The following is a 16,034-nucleotide window of genomic DNA, read 5'->3' as shown; positions in this document are numbered from 1 at the left end:
TTACCACCTGACATACCAGGCGGTAGTACATATCCACACCCTTTGGCAAACCATATTACCAACCCCAACAGTCTCTATTCTCTTCGCCGTGACCTGTCCCGTCCAACGCAGCCCAGTCTCCTTACTTAACCTTCCAAACTCAACGAAACCCAACCCCCTTCCAAAACCTGCACCTCCCCCCCCGTCCCCCCTCCCAGCCCTCCCCATCCACCACCGCCCAGGTATTCACCCTTTCCCTCCCCCCCTCAGCAACAGTAACGTTCAGATTCAACAACGAGTCCCTTCCTCCCGCCTTCCATACCCCCTCCCTCACCGCCTCCGCCACCGCCCCCTCCCCTTGCCCATCCAGCGTCGGCACCCCCCTAGTCACAAACCGTCCCCAAACCCCCTGAAACCCCCGTCTAAACTCCTCATCCATCACCGTCCCACTCCTCCCAATCTTGGAGTCCTGCAGCAGAGGCCCGTTGTCACTCCCGTGAAACCCTGCCCCTGGAGGGGAGAACTGATACTGCCACCCTTTCTCCCCGTACGCTTCCACCAGCCAGTACGCCGTGCAGACAAATGTTGTTTCTGCATACAAATTATTCGCTGCCTGCTGCCAGCCCTTCCCAACTGCTGACATCTCAGTCGCAAAAGGGGGGTTGAGGCCGTCGGTTTCGAAGAGGGGAGTGTCGGCGGGGAGAGGGGAGGGGGTGTAGAGGGAGAGAATGGAGGAGATGTTCTCGGGGGACAGGAAAGGGTAGTTGAGGGTGACAAAGGAGAGAAAGGTGGATTGGGAGGTAATGTTTTGGGGGGTGAAGTAGTAGCCCTCGTTTGAGTTGCTCTATGCACACAGAGTGGTTAGCATTGTTTTGAGAAAGGGGCAAAGGGGGGGAGGGGGGGGGCTTACACCAGCGAGGAAGGCCTCCCCGTTGACTTTGCCTGTAGGGAGCTGCTTTGTGGGGGAGGAAAAGATGAGCTTGTTATCGGTCACGGGGATGAAAGCCCACTGGTTGAACCGGGCAGAGTAGCTTGTCGCTGAGGAGGCGTTTTGCAGGAGCAACGTGTCAGCGTTTCGGAGGCAGGAGAAGACAGAGGTGGCGTTGAGGCAGTTGGTGCGACGGGCGAGTTGGCGGTAGTGTTCTGTTGGCAGGCCATCGTCGAAGTTGCTGTGGCACCTCAGCACGAAATCATGACGCAAATAAAAGGGAAACGTACGGTTGAGTAGGCAAATAAGGACTGCTCGCGATTCCGCGTCTGAACAACGAGTTCCCCTCTGTTCCATTGTTTGCCATCGCAAGCAACATCACTGATCCACCGCCTGCTGACCCGCCCGAGATTGTGACCTGGTCTGGGTCGCCGCCAAACCGATCAATGTACTTCTGCACCCATTGCAAGGCAAACCGCTGGTCGTGCAGAGCAGCGTTGGGAACTCCCCCGTTCTCTACCAATTCTGCCGACGAAAGAAACCCAAAAGCTCCAAGGCGGTATTGGATCACAACGCTGACGAAGCCGTTGTTGACGGTCTGGGCCATGTGGGAGAAGTCAAAGCTAGCAGCGGACCCGAGCCCATAGCCGCCACCATCTGCAAGAGTTGGTACCTATGTGGTCTTTAGACTGGGGCGGGTGGAAGACGTACGAATCCATACCAAAACAGGCAGCTTCTTCGCCCTGACCGGGGCAAAGACGTTGAGAAAGAGGCAGTCCTCATCACCCAGTACGTCCTGTGTGAAGTTGACTGCGGCAGGTCTGACAAATCCATGTCAGCATCTTGACGACTAGAATAGAAGACTCAGGTTACCCTGGCGCAGCACCGGACTGAGGACATCTCGGTGGATTGTTGACTGCCTTGGTTACGGAAGCCCTGTCAACCTCAGGTGCATCGGGAAGTTGCCATCGTTTCGGCGGAGCGGCAAAACGGATGCTGGATCGTCAATATCAGCCAGCGTCTCGTGGAATTTGATGTTGAGTGTGGAAGCCTACCCTCGGAAAACATTAGTGTTGAAAGTTGAGTTGTGATACCCTTCGTAAACCGCATAGTCCAAGTCCACAATAGGAACATGAAGCTTCACCCTTGCTGCAATTACCCCCTGGCCAGCGGTCAAAGCCCACCAGGCCAAAATCGTTGAGCTTTTCATTCTGTTGAATCTCGGGGTGAATGCCGTTGCGGAGTGGTAACCAAAATGAACAAGCATTTCTCAGCCTCGAGGAGGGGGCAGGTCTTGGGATATATCCCCGCGCTGCAGATAACCGGGTAGCCGGCGCATGACGGCTATTGTTCTCAAATCCCCTCGTAGTAGCTGGGGGTGCATGTGCAGGATGCCCTCGCAGGTTGGTAATATCGAGCTCGTCCTTGCCGGCCCAATCAGAGGCCCTCACCGTTTTCTCACCGCCGAGAAACCGAGACGTGTGATCCTGTAGAGGAAGTATTCCCAGCACACGGCAATCGCATCAAAAGGCTCATCACCACACCAAAAGCACAATTCAGGGTCTAGGGTCTTGATGAATTCAACGACAAATCAAGTAGCCTATGAGGTTTGTTAATACTGTCATTAAACATTACTGTCCGCTTTTCTTTTCCTCCGCTTCCCGTTTCCAAGACAAAATCAAACGCATGGCGTGCCTCCTCAATAGCGACTACTGCCTCAATCGAATGTGAACCGGCATGTGGTCCTTGACGTGAGGCGGCGACTCCCCCCCAGCATGATAACACCTGTCACCCCATATCATGGGCGTCTTCTTTCCCTTGAGGGCCCTGTTTGGTTGATTTCATGTTAGTTACCTTGTCGAGACTCGATGGGTAGAATTCGCACCTCTTAGCATCCCACTCATCCCAAGCAGCCTCCACATCCAACCTCCGCAACACCAGCACCAGCGCCATCTTGATCTCCACCATCGCCAGATGCTGCCCGATGCAGTTCCTCGGCCCGAGCTCGAAGAACCTCCAGCCGTTCTTTGGTGGGTGCATAGGATCGTTCTCGTCCGTGATCAGAAATCTCTCTGGTATGAACTCATGTACCCTTGGCCACTGCTCCGGGTCTCTGTGCAGCGCAAAGGTGTTGTCCCATACCACCCACCCTTCCCCGCAAGGGAATTTCACCCCATCATATCCGCTCCCGGCTGGCCCTGTGAGATAGAAACCGGGCTCGCCCCTCCGCATGGTGCCGACGTTGGTATGTACTCTCATGGCCTCTTTCATGACAGCGTTGGTGTAAGTGAGCGCGTTGATCAACTCTGGCTTCGCGCGCAGCACACTGGCGGCAGCATTCGGGTCGGGCCCAAGAACCGCGTCGTGCTCAGCCCTGACCTTTTCCAAGACCTCGGGATGTTTCGATAGCAAGTGGAGAACCCAGCAAATAGCGCTCGCAGTCGTGTCGTGTCCAGCAAAGATGAACATGCCCACTTGCCCAACTGCCAATTCCAAGAAATCCCGGTCCGATGTGTTGACCAACCCTGCGTCGCGATCTTCCATGACTCCTTGTATCAGGGCGTCCACGACGGTGTCGGCAACCTTGGCTCGGGGCTTATCGTCGGCGGTCAACTCGCCCAGCCGCTGTTGCAGGACGGGGCCCAATCCTGCCATCAAAGTCCGGTAATTCTGCCACAACTTGAACTTCCTCCAAGGGCTGTGTTCGACCAGAAAGTTGCCGATGTGGTGAAAAAAGACAAATCTCCGAATCGTGTCCATGACGGCATCTTCGAGGGCTGGCTGGACATGGGCCAGTCTGGCATGGACTTGCTTGCCGAAGAAGAAGCGAAAGATCATATCCATCGCCAGCTTCGTCGTCTGCAACTCCATCTGGAAGACCGGGCCCCACTCGCCATTTCTCCCAGCTTTGGCTTCGAGCTTGTCGTAAAACTTCTCCACTTCGTCCAGCATGTCGGGGATGCGGTTCGTGATGTTCTGGATCGAGAACCCTACATTCAGCCTCTTCCGCCAGACTTTCCACTCGTTTCCGTCCATGGTTGAGAGGTCCTTGTTCTTTGTCAGGGGTTGTAGGATCTTGTTTTGCTCGTGAGCCTTGGGGAGGGAGTGGTCTTGAGTGAATTGGACCGCGATGGGTAGCAGGAGGGGCAACAAGAATGGCTGGGCAAAGGGCCACATGTCGAGGTAGAGGACCGGTGGTCGGTTCTCGCATTGAGGGAAGAGTTCGCGCCAGTTTTCGAGTATAAGAATCGGGAGGTAATTGCCGTGGGCGTCCGAGGGCAGGTCCTTGAGGAGTCTGCCAACGATTTCGAGATGGCCAAGTATCCATGAATGTTGCATAATTGGCTGTGAGTTGTCGGTCAGTGTCGTGGCCTTTCTTGGAGGGGCCGACTTGGAGTACTCACTATACCTTGCTTTTCGATATCCTTGAATGTCTTTCTTACCTGATAGCCTCGGAAGAGATAGTGAGCGATAATCGATCCCAGCAAGAAGGCAATGGCGAGCGCGGCATGGCGGGTGCCGAGGCCCGCGTCGTTGATTGCTGCCAACAACGCCATGATGATGATGATGATGAGGGAAGGAAACAAAAAACCAGCAACGGAAGCGAGAGAAAATGGTCTTTCTTATGAAAATGCGAGAGTCGGAATTCACTCCATCAGCAACTGAACTTGGGATGAAGCCCCTGCTCCAACGGCGCAGTGCCCCACCAAAAGGCAGCCAATGAGAGGCGGGTGCTTGATTCAGCTGCAACTAATCCGAAGAGCAATATAATAGTGTATCTGATGAATGCGATTCACTTGTGTTGGAGAATGGACTGTCGGGGAATTGAGTGCTTTGGGTAAGGCATCTCCTTGATACGCTTGTAAATCCTGTGGATCGGGTCCGGAAACCGAGTCCGTCCGCTTCTAACCGTGCTGTCCATCGTGTGGGGGTCACCCGCGACCCGGAACTGATCAAATGGTGACCTCTGACGAAGGGTTCCTGTCCAGATCTTCACCCGACGGGAATATCGACGTCAGTTTGAGCCATCGGGGCAGATGCCCTGTGATGGCGTTTTTCAAGGCAAATATATCAGACAAAAAAATATGACATTCGTGCTTGGGTCATTATGAGCAATCAACGCCACTCGGGATTTCATTCATGATCCATAACTGTGAAAACAATCCATACACCATCCTTCATAATCTATTTATGCTGTCCGATATCGATTGGCACTATCCCTCCTGCTGACACGCCCGTACTCTTCCCCATCCTCCCCCGGATATACCACCCTACTTGCCGAGTGTGGTCTCCTGCTGCGTCTCGAATGAGACTCGGGAGAGTGACTGATCACTATCGGTCTTCGATTATCATACATCACCGGGGAGACCAGCGTGCCGCTGCCGGTGCGAGAGGTTGACGGCCGTCTTGGGACAACGACAATATTCACATTTGACCCCGGTGGTATTGTTGTCGAGTATCCTGTATCACCATTCACTGTCACATAATGGTTCTGAGGGCTGTCTTCTCCAAAGTAGCTCCTTCGTGATGATCTGGCGGAAATGACTTGGTTCGGAGTGCAGCGTGCTCCGCCACTTCCTCCGCCGCCGCCACCGCCGCCGGATCCTATGCTGGCTGGCCTCGAGGCAGTGGAGCTCGGTGATCTGCTCGGTGACGCCGTTGCCGGTATTCGATCTAGTTGTTGTTCTGGTGCCGGTATTACGGTGCCATTCGGTGAGAACACAAAGGCAGGAGAGATGTCGGCTGCCTGAATGGTGTTATGACGTCTCTTGCTGCTGTTTGACAGCACGTCCTCAACAAGAGCTGGGAATAGCACTATCTGCGAGGCTTCTCTTTGTTGTTCCTTGCGATGCGAGCACCAGCGAAAGGTCCAGGTGGAGGGGTGGTAGAATAATTTCTCTCCAATGCCGATGGCGTGGACGGCGATGGTCCTGATGCTCCCCTTCCAATCTTGGTCTGCGTTGCTCGTTCCTTGTTCGGCCCACTCCGGGTTGGCAATATCCGAATGTCGCTTGAAGAGCCCGAGGAAGTTGACGAGAACGTCCACACATGGAATCTCCCCGGCGAGATCCGCTCTTGAGTGCTTCGAGTCTGGGGCCAGGAAAAAGGCGGTGATCATACGCCAGTGGGCGATAGCAGCCTCTTCTTCTGGACTTCGTTCAGGCCGCAGTGTCTTGAAGCGGGTCATGAGCTCCACAACCTGTCTGTCGAGAGATGTCATCTCAGGGCTGCCATTCTGAAAGTCGATACTCGCAAGCACCGCCCGGGCAATACATATTCGCAACCCAAGCTTCCTGTGCCCCGGAACGTAAAGTAATTCTGTAAGGTTATCGACGTCCTTGGTGCTCTCAACGATTCCTGAAACCAGCAGGACTTCTTGTATCTTTTCGCGAGGGGCAATGATGTCGATGTCGGCGATGTTGGTGTAAAACGTTTGGACATGTGAATCGATGAGATTGTTGAGCTGCAGCCACGGGCGTCTGATGGAATTTTCATCAGGCGGTTGTAGCAGGAAGTCGGTGTCAAGTTTGGGGATACTGTTTGTCCTTGGTGGATATGGATGCCCTGGCGCTGGAGGTGGTGGCATAGCAGTAGTGCTGGCCTCTTGAGTTGAATCTTGCTTCGACTGCTTATTCCCCATTGTCACTCGGCGCGGTCTCGACACTGTAGAAGGTATGAATGACTCAGCTGCTTGCAAGTTCTTGAGGACAGAGTTTGTGGGAACGGTGCCAAAGCCTTGTCTATCTTTCGGTATGATGAATATGAAGAATGGCCGAGGAAACAAGAAGGATCCGGGACGGAAATTCGGTGTGGTTGTCAGGGGACAATGACGTGGAACGCAGGCGCTTGTCACCTACAAAGCCTTCAAGAGGCGGGTGACACAGTGCCGTGCAAGCCTGAAGAGGCGCAGCTTGCTGCAGGTGGATGCATGCATTACTAGGTAGGCAAACACGGCACGCGATATTCATGCCCCGTCCGATGACCATCCCAAACCGCCCACACCATCAAGATCCATAAGGCAACCGTGGTGCCGTGGTGTGATTCTGGCAAATAGGCTGGGTTCGCGGGGCACCTTCAGAGGCAGCCCCGAGTTCTTCTTCGGGGCTGGATCAGGTCGATCAATTCAATATTGTCGAGGGCGGTGCTGCGAGTTTGTGCAGCAGTAACCGTAGCCTTGCGGCTGGTGATTTGCTACTTGTAATTCCATGAACCCTTTGTGCTTTTTCCCATTCATGCTGGGTTAAATCCAGACTCCTCTCACCTCATCGTCCAGAGCAGTCGTCACTGACACCATCACACGCGCCCTCCTTGAGTGTACCAATTTCGCCCACATTATTTCTCATATCGGGCCTCTTAATTGTTGTTTAGCAAACAGTGTGCAGAGTGAGGCGTGCTTACCCCTATCAGCCATGGCTCCAAGACCAGATGAAGCCGACTTGACGGTCGGCATCGACTTTGGCATGACATGCACAGGTGACCGTTTTACTCCAAGAGAAATTGAGTATCTGCAGACTGACAAGTCCCAACAGGCGTGGCTGTCGCCAAAAAGCACCAAGAGAGCCCCCGCATGATCCAACAATGGCCACTACCAGACCAAAAGTCCGGAACACACAACAAAGTACCGTCAACTCTGCTCTACGACCACAAGCATGATGTACCAACAGCATGGGGCTTCACCTGCAACAACCACGAAAAGACTGTGGAGTGGTTCAAGCGATATCTTGATGAGAAGTATCTCAAGATCATGATCCGACGAGCCCGAGAAAATGGCGAGGAGCCCGAGTTCGAAACCATTGAACAAGTCCGGAAGTATTACCGAGATTACATGGAGCGCCTCTACAAACACATCAGCAGAAACCTCCAAAAGAACGAGGAGTGGAGGCACAAGAAGGTCGAGTTCGTCTTCAGTCTTCCGGCCACCTTTCAGTCCCTCGAAATCAGCGATGCTCTCATGAAAGAAATCAAAAAGGCCGGCTTCGGAACTGGAGGAAAGAATCACAGCGTCTCATGGGGTTTGTCAGAACCTCAGGCCGCGGCAGTGTACACCGCCAAGGACGGGGACATCACCCTTCGGACTGGGGACGTCATCTTGACCTGTGATGCAGGCGGTGGTACCACTGATTTTGCATTGCTTGAGCAGTGCGGCACTGCCGAGATTGCCGAGCTTAGAGAGCGCGCCATTGTGCAGGGTATCAACATTGGCTCAACGAACATCGATTTAGCGTTCGCAAAGATGGTCCATGGCCGGTTGGCGCTGGCAAGGGCAGACACCAATGCTGGCCGCTCTCACCTTGTCTTTCACAGGAATGCTGAGGACACAATGATGCATAGCGAAGAATTTCAGACATGGAAACATGAATTTGGCAACTTTTCAGAAGCTCAATTTCGAACGCCGAGAATAACAGTGCCCATCAGATCAGGGGGGGCCTCGAGCACCTCGGCGAGGATCACAGATGGCAAGATGAACTTCTCTTAGTAAGTACACCCATGCCAAATTCTGAGAGAAATTTAGCAGCCCTCTAACATCGCCCATCAGTTCCGACTTCCAAGGTCTATTTGATCCTGAAGTGGAGGGCATCATCAACGCCATACGTCAGATGTTGGAGCATGGTGTCAAGGCTGGTGTCCCACGCCCTGTGAGTCCCTGAGACTGTTCAATGGCGAAAGGAGAGGTTACGATACTGACGCGTTCCAGAAATACTTCATCTTATCCGGCGGACTGGGAAGCTCAGCGTATGTTCAGCAAAAGATTAGGGAGGCATTCCCACTCCCCATCAAGGTGGTAGCTGCAGACGGGGACGAGCCGCCACTTGCTGTCGCAAAGGGTCTTGTCCTTGACCGCAAGCAAAAGGCACGGCATGGCAAGCCAGTGCTGGGCGTCAGAAAGGCTCGAGTTTCTTATGGCGTTGTCACACAAGAGAAATGGGATCCACATCGGCACGAGGAGTGGGAAAAGATCCAGTCCGGGCTTGACGGTGAGTATGTGGTAGAGAACCGGATCAAGTGGGTGATCAAAAAGGTGAGTCTTTATGGTAACCTTGATCGTCACCAACGTTTCAGAACAGGACCTCACCAGACACAGGGGCAAGACATCAATACACAAGAAGGGGTACGCTGGCAAGGTTTTAGTAAAGCCTTCAACAACCGTCACCATCCGGGAGTTTCTAGAAGAGAGCTTGTGATATGTCACCGAGACAAAGATGACTTGCCCAGCAGCAAAACAGATGGTATGTTCGCCCCTATTTCGGTACCACTACAAATTTGGAAACTAACAGCACGGCAGTGGACGTCTTCCCCCTCTGCACGGTCAAATCTGATCTCTCAACGGTAGACAGAAGACACATTGAAACGCACACCAGATATGTCAAAAGGCCTGGAATCTTTGGAAGGCTCACAAAGGAAAAGCAGGAGTATTACGAGATCAAGTATGATGTCTGCTTTGTGGTAGGAGCTCTGGATGCCCGGTTTGAGATGTGGATTAATGACAAGCAGTACGCGGACAAGAACTCTTTTACGATAGAGTGGGAGGAGGAGGGACTCAAGTCGACGCCTGGGTGATGCTTCTGCTATAACACTAGAATAGCTTCATGATGAGCGGTCAACAACCTCGCATTCTTCCCACGTCGATCTGGTGAGCCTTGAGGACAATTGCCGACCTCACCTGCTCGTCACGCCTCACTACCTGAACCAGCCAAGCTCCCTGTGGGCTGCATCATCTCAGTGAGTGCGTGTTGCGGCTGCGGGGATGGCGCGCAGCGGCTGTGGAGGAGCCAATAGTGCCTTGAAGGCACAGCCCAATCAGGGACAGGCACTCCTTCGCCGGCCCATCGTGGCGAAGCCAAAGGTGTGGCCGCATCCTGCCAGAGTTCCGGAGCGTCCAGACAGTCATTACAAATCAAGCCTTCGGCTCATTATGCACCTCCAGGGCGGTAACATGCCCCCGACTACCGCCAAGGGAAGTATGATGCGTCTCAGCCGTCTCCACCGACGCCTGTGGAACACTGACCGAGATGGATCGCGAACCATGCCACCCCCCAACACACCGAGCCTTCTAGTCCTACCATAAAAGCAATGATACCCCAGAAAAGTCCTGTCGGCACAGACCCTTTGTCCCGGCATTATCTCTCCACAAAACGAACCATGTCAGCAGTGATAGAACCCATCACCACAGGCCTAAGCCTCTTCAACGAGTCTTTCACAGTCGCCCAAACCATCCAAGCTTTGAAAGGTGCCCCAGAAGAAATCCAACGCGCCGTCCGCTTGATCTCCAGCGTCCAAGCCGAAATCACCAACGCAAAAGCCCTCCGCGACAGAGTCTTCGACGTCAAAAGATCCGAAACCGCAAGCAATGATGACTTTGGAGAAATTCAAGAAGCCATCCGAAATCTGGACGATCTTATCACCTCCAGCGCCCGTTCCCTTCAAGCCAAACCAGAAGACCAATCCCCAAAACGTCGAGATGATAAAGACGCCAAACGTCCGAAGACCACAGTGAGGAAACGGTTTGGCTGGGTTGTAGGGGGGCAATCCCAACATGACGCCAACATGCAAGAACTCCAAGTCCACTACCAGCGTTTCGTGGCTGCCAAAACTTTGCTGCAAAACCGGTCGAAGGAACCACCCCAGGGGAGGAGTCCGTCGTTGCCGTTCGGGGACTTGGAGGTGATGAGCTCCGAGTCGCCCAGCGGCGGCAGTGGGTACTACGACCCGAGCCCTACTGGCAGCAACAACCAGCTGCTTCTCTTTCCTACGAGTTCGACAGGGCATATACCAGTTTCACCGAGGAGGAGCATAGAGAGGATGCTCTCCGAGCAGGGCGAGTCCGACACAGAGCGGCTGAGCACCACGCAGAGTAGTGTTGATGGTGGGCAGGGGAGTCAACAAGGTGAGCAGCAGTTCTCTTTTCCCAACCGTCCAACTTCCCCCTTTTTTATACTAACAAAATACTGGGATCCATTTGCAGTCGCAACTCCACCTCCGACCCTCCCAGCCCCTGACCGCCCCGAAGTCTTGATATGGACTGTTTCAGAGGGCCCAACAGTGGAAGATACCTTCTTTGCACGCAAGCGCAAAAGGAGGAGAAAGGATAGTTATTAGCGCCAAGACATAATACAACATCAACAAGAGATAGATATCACCACAGCTCCTCCTATTTGCAACCCAACCCCCCTCACCACCACCACCACCACCAAATGGAATAACCACCAGCATCACCAAAAGAATAGCAACCACCATCATCATCACTAAAAAAGTGTGATGAAAATAACCAAGATCAAAAGAAGGGCTCAATCGGGATTCGAACCCGAGACCTCGCACAATCATCATCAGAAATTCTGATGGGGCTTCTCGACTTTTTTTAAAGTTCAAGATTAATTCCCGAAGCGCGAATCATACCACTAGACCATTGAGCCAGTTCAATTTCGATGAGACTTTGCAACAGGTGTTCATTATTTCATGGGACCAGTGTGGCTGGGGGGGGCAAAGACACACCGCATGAGTCAGCCCCGCCGGGGGTTTTATTTACAGGATCCACTTTTCCCCCTTTTTTTCCCTCCGCGAACGCCAAGATATATTGGAGAGAGAAAATAGGCTGGCCGAATCATCATGATGTACTACTACTCGGGATGGTGGGGGGGTTGTGGACTCTAGTCTCGACGACGGTGAAGGTTTCGCCTGATTCGATGTCTTGGATCTGGAGGGCGGGTCAGCAAAAGAGGCGGGGACGGGGTTGGGGGGGAATGGGAGGGGAAGAGAAATTTCGGGAGGGTAGAGAGGGGGCACATCACATACCTCGTATAACGTCGCGGCGGTCTTGCTCGTTGGCTCCATGACTGACCTTACGATGCCGAGGGCTTCGTCGCCTTCCGCACCTGTTTTGAGACGTCGTCAGAATTAGTATGCAATGTGCAAGAAATAGGGGAATAGCATGCCTTTGTATATGACTGCATCGCCGATTTCGTGCATGGTGTTGACCGCTTCGTACAACGTGTGCAAGTTGATAATATGGCTTGGAATTTGGGCAAATGAGGCGATGAAATTGATGGACGTTCTGAAGAGAGCACCGGTTGCGTTGCTGGTCATCAAGTTGGGAGTTTGAGATGGTGGCCATCACGTCACGATGAGCTGTGTGCGGGTGCACTTTGCAGGGATGGGACAGCATGGAGAATCTGCAAAGTAGAGTCCAAGCACGAATAATCTGGATGGCGGCCACGGATTGGGGAGAAGGAAATGGTAGGTAGCGAAGCATGAAGCTTGAAGTGTGATGGGAGCCTCAAGGAAGGAAAATGCACATGACTTTTGCAATGTCGCTCTCTACTTATGCGGGATCGAAAGATGATGTAGAGAACGGAATGGAATCATTACGGAATGGAATCATCATGTAAGTATGGAAAGCGGTGGTTGAGATTGGAAATATTTCAACGAACAAGATCACAAGAGAGATGGACAGAGGGACAGAGGGACAGAGGAACAGAGGGACAGAGGGATAGAAGGACAGGCACAGAGGGACGGGGTCAAACTTACTCAAGTCATTTCTCAACACCAAGGAAACTATCACCATTTCACATCAAACAAGTCACATTGCAAGAGGCACAAAATGTCAACACTAAAAACAACCACCCCCATAAAATACATTGAAACAACCCCCAAACACCCTCATATCGTCACAAAACTAATACACTGACCGTTTTTTGCTGTGCATACCTGCCCATTCGGCAACACCACTTGGCGCTGGGGCGTGGGGAAACCTAACAAAACCCACGTCACAGGTAGCAAATCCACAGGTGGGCAGAGGTTAGGCTGCAATCCCCATGGCCGCGACGACTGTCGTCCTATCTTAATAACCAGCTGGGGTTGGCACCACCAGAATGTCGCTAATGGCTGTCGCTGTCGTCCGTCGTCCGTCGTCGTCCAATCCGCCAGAGTCGTCCATCTCGGTCCTCTCAGCACCCAAAGAGTCCCCAAAGCTGCAAACTCCAGAGTCCTTGCACCATGGCATGCTGCCGAATGAATCCACCCCAACAAAAAGTCCTCCGTCGTCCTCCTCCGACCCGACGATGTCCTGGGCACCAAAAGAAACCATGACAATCCGACCGATGCTCCCCAACCAGTGTTCGCCGTGCCCAAAGCTCCAAACCTCAGACGCCGTGCAGCGTAAACCCAGTTGTCGACCGAACCCAGATCCCCCTCATCCCAGAACACGTTGAAAGAAAAGAAAGCCGACCTGTACACCGTTAGCAAAAACCAAAAAGGCATACTGTACCGCGAAGCTCCTCCCGAGCTGAAATCCCAAAGTCCTCCCATCCCAATCCTCTGTACAAAATCCTCCATTCCAAAACCCAAGCTCCAGACCCAATCCTCCAGGCCGTACCCAGACTCCATCCCAAATCCCAAACCCAAAACCCATGCCAAATCCTCCAACCCAATCCATCAATCCAAATCCATCAACTCCAAACTCCAAAAAATCCAAATTCCAACAACTCCAAACGCCAACCCAAGTCACAACCTCTCAATCACCAATCCCTCCTTCCTCGCAATCCGGACAACCTTGTTGAGAGTATTGTCCTTCTGACGCTGGAAACCAACATCAGAACTCTTCACGCTCCGAAACAAGGTCTTTATTACTTCCGATGCTTGCTCCGGGCTGAAGAGGGTGTCGTCGTCCTCCTCCCCACCAATGTACATCTCAATGTCGCCAAAGAGATGCCGACGCCAGGCGTCAACATCGACACACTCCTTGATCAGGCGATCGGCAAGAGTGCGCAACTCCAAACCGGCCCAGTGGGCCGTCCGAGCTGGTGGGAGAGGGGTGGGGGCCGGAGCCTTCATCACAGAGCCAGAAGACTCGGCGGCAGCAGCGACGACAGTTGCGGGGAGGGGCTTCTGTTCGAGAACAGAGGCGCCCGGGGGAAGAAGGGGCACCGTGTTGCCAAAGGCGCGACGGCGACGCATGGGTGCCACGGGGCAAGAACCAGGGAGTGGGATGGGAGCCTGCTGCTCCGGGACGGCATCGGAGATGGCGGGAGCGGCGGCAGGCTGGAGAGGGGCAGCGACCGGAGCGGGTACCACGGGGACAGGGACCACCGGTGCTGGTTGACGCAAAGGGGCGACCTCAGGTGTAACTTTGGGGACACTCGGCAGGGCGAGCGTCGGAAGCGTGAGCTTGGCCTGGGCCTCACTCGGGGAAAGCTTCTTCACCAGCTTCCAGTGGGGACGAGAAGGGATCGGAGGCGGGGAGGGACCACGGGAAGCAGGAGCCGGTGGCGTCTGCTGCTTGGGAGCTTGTGCCTGCTGGGGGCGAGAGCTCGACGCCAGAGTGGGAGGAGCAATCACCAGGTTGAGAGGGCCAGCAGGCGTGTTCCGGGGAACCCGCGCAGGTGGTGATGGCTGCACAGGGGGAAGAGGCTGCTGGGGCGAGGTTTGCACCGGGGCGGGAGGGACCCTCACCAGATTGACTGGGGCAGCAAGACGTCTTGGTGGAACGACAAGCTCCGGCTGGGGGACTTGTTGAAAAACCAAGTTGACAGGGGCAACAACTCGTTTCCTCTTCAAAGGCTGGACAGCCGCTTGCTGGGGTCGAACCTCCATCTCAGGGGCAGGAGGAGCAATCACGTTGTCTGGGGCAGCAACGGGTGTCGGGACAGCCATGGCCGGGACGGGAATCGGGGCCAGGGGTGGAAGAGGCAGCTGGCCAACGGGCTTGGGTGGCAGCTGAAGAGCCGGGCGAACGATCTCGGTCTCCATGACTTCGCCGTTAGTCACTGCCGAAGCAACGACCGTTGGCTTGACCAACGAAGGCAAGCCAGGCAGTCTCGGCGCGGGCATCAGAGCTGCTGGCTGGAGGTCGAAAGCGGGACGACCGAACCGTTGAACAGCCCAAGACTCCTGCCGAATCGAAGCCATGGGCGTGTGAGCGCATTGGACAGTGAGCGCCCCGAGAGAGAAGCACAACACGTCCATCGTCGAAGGACCAGCAGCAGGCGTGAACGCGGGCTGGGCTGCCGGCATGCTCTCGAAAAGAACGAGCTGCTGGGATGGGACCGTGACGAACACGGGAGGAGGCTCGATCATGAGCATTGTTGGGGGCTCGGCGACATCAACCTGGCTGGTGACAGGTTGATAGCTGGGAGGCATCAAGCCCCGGAAAATCCCAAAAGGAACGGCGAATGGATTTGACCTGAACACGAAAGGCTCAGGTGTCGGCACTAGAACAAACAATGATCAGTCAAATGGCAAACAAACAAAACAAAAGAGGAAAGCCAAAGGATGAAGGAGGAAAGAGGGAGAGATGAAGGAGGAAAGAGGAGAGATGAAGGAGGAAAGTGGAGAGATGAAAGCGAAAAGGAAAAAGAAAAAAGATAAAAGACAAAAGACTTACGTGTAGGTAGGGTCTCGACTGGCGGACCCCGTGCGACCGGCAGTGAGCGGCTGCGGCCGTCTTCGAGCTCGAACCTCTTGGCAACTAGCTCGGCCTCGCGGCCAGCAACGACGATGTTGTTCTGATGGTAGACATTCTGGCGGTGATAAATCTCACACCAGACGTAAACAACCGCAAGGAACCAGAAAGAACCGTTCAGAAGATGGACGACTGGAACAAGGTCAACAAATGACGATCACAGCCAGCTGAGACAGAAGAAACTTACGGAAACGGTGAACCTTCTGGGGCCAACAACCCTGCTGGGACCAAGTCTTGACGAGAGGGCGTCGGTCGCACACGAGGACCGGCAGGTCAGGCCGAGCCCCGCGCTCGTGGTGTCGCTCGCGGCAGATGGCGATGAGTTCCTTGCGCAGGCCTTCAAAGTGGCTGCGTTGCTTGTTTTCGGCGTCGAGCAAGTGCTGGCGACGAGCACGGAGTCCTGCAAGAGAGACGTCAGTAACAATGGGGAGACAACCACTTTTACCGAAGACCTCATCTTGGAAGGCCAAGCATGGGTCGAGCTGCGACTGGGAGACATTAGTAGCAACAACGACGGAGGGGACAGAGGGGGGGGAGGGGAGAGTCGCATCACGGGGGGAGGATCCGGCGCGAGTGGCGAGAGAGACGATTCTATCGGCGGAAGACATTGCGGTCTTTGTCGAATCAAAAAGGGGCGTGAGGGTGGAAAAGCGTTTGTGTAGATGACAATGA

The 16,034-nt window shown here is 54.1% G+C and overlaps 7 protein-coding genes and 1 non-coding gene across 8 annotated transcripts; 2 read left to right on the top strand and 6 right to left on the bottom strand.

Annotated features, from left to right (window-relative positions):
- Window positions 1-139: 139 nt before the first annotated feature.
- On the bottom strand, window positions 140-2,174 carry QC764_401010 (uncharacterized protein; the record flags this gene model as incomplete). Its single annotated transcript, XM_062946370.1, has 6 exons — window positions 140-823; window positions 890-1,148; window positions 1,198-1,564; window positions 1,619-1,728; window positions 1,781-1,903; window positions 1,963-2,174. 6 exons carry the CDS (start codon window positions 2,172-2,174, stop codon window positions 140-142), a joined length of 1,755 nt encoding a protein of 584 aa, XP_062799957.1.
- A 442-nt stretch (window positions 2,175-2,616) lies between these two features.
- On the bottom strand, window positions 2,617-4,464 carry QC764_401000 (uncharacterized protein; the record flags this gene model as incomplete). Its single annotated transcript, XM_062946369.1, has 3 exons — window positions 2,617-2,734; window positions 2,793-4,252; window positions 4,312-4,464. The coding sequence occupies 3 exons, from the start codon at window positions 4,462-4,464 to the stop codon at window positions 2,617-2,619; spliced, it is 1,731 nt and encodes a 576-aa protein (XP_062799956.1).
- Window positions 4,465-5,096: 632 nt separating this feature from the next.
- QC764_400990 (uncharacterized protein) lies at window positions 5,097-6,548 on the bottom strand (the record flags this gene model as incomplete). The annotated part of the gene is made up of 1 exon (XM_062946368.1): window positions 5,097-6,548. The coding sequence occupies one exon, from the start codon at window positions 6,546-6,548 to the stop codon at window positions 5,097-5,099; it is 1,452 nt and encodes a 483-aa protein (XP_062799955.1).
- A 353-nt stretch (window positions 6,549-6,901) lies between these two features.
- On the top strand, window positions 6,902-8,556 carry QC764_400980 (uncharacterized protein; the record flags this gene model as incomplete). The annotated part of the gene is made up of 3 exons (XM_062946367.1): window positions 6,902-7,381; window positions 7,438-8,383; window positions 8,445-8,556. Exons 1-3 carry the CDS (start codon window positions 7,318-7,320, stop codon window positions 8,554-8,556), a joined length of 1,122 nt encoding a protein of 373 aa, XP_062799954.1. The 5' UTR covers window positions 6,902-7,317.
- Window positions 8,557-9,979: 1,423 nt separating this feature from the next.
- QC764_400977 (uncharacterized protein) lies at window positions 9,980-11,448 on the top strand (the record flags this gene model as incomplete). Its single annotated transcript, XM_062946366.1, has 2 exons — window positions 9,980-10,793; window positions 10,872-11,448. 2 exons carry the CDS (start codon window positions 9,980-9,982, stop codon window positions 11,003-11,005), a joined length of 948 nt encoding a protein of 315 aa, XP_062799953.1. The 3' UTR covers window positions 11,006-11,448.
- QC764_0060860 lies at window positions 11,190-11,319 on the bottom strand. The gene has a single exon. It is a non-coding gene; the product is annotated as a tRNA-Pro (tRNA).
- Window positions 11,449-11,510: 62 nt separating the features above from the next.
- QC764_400975 (uncharacterized protein) lies at window positions 11,511-11,872 on the bottom strand (the record flags this gene model as incomplete). Its single annotated transcript, XM_062946365.1, has 3 exons — window positions 11,511-11,600; window positions 11,699-11,778; window positions 11,839-11,872. 3 exons carry the CDS (start codon window positions 11,870-11,872, stop codon window positions 11,511-11,513), a joined length of 204 nt encoding a protein of 67 aa, XP_062799952.1.
- Window positions 11,873-13,405: 1,533 nt separating this feature from the next.
- QC764_400970 (uncharacterized protein) lies at window positions 13,406-15,040 on the bottom strand (the record flags this gene model as incomplete). Its single annotated transcript, XM_062946364.1, has 1 exon — window positions 13,406-15,040. The coding sequence occupies one exon, from the start codon at window positions 15,038-15,040 to the stop codon at window positions 13,406-13,408; it is 1,635 nt and encodes a 544-aa protein (XP_062799951.1).
- Window positions 15,041-16,034: the final 994 nt, after the last annotated feature.

This window comes from Podospora pseudoanserina, chromosome 4 (assembly GCF_035222485.1).
Source record: "Podospora pseudoanserina strain CBS 124.78 chromosome 4, whole genome shotgun sequence".
NCBI lineage: Eukaryota > Fungi > Ascomycota > Sordariomycetes > Sordariales > Podosporaceae > Podospora > Podospora pseudoanserina.
This window is presented reverse-complemented; position numbering and strand designations above follow the sequence as displayed.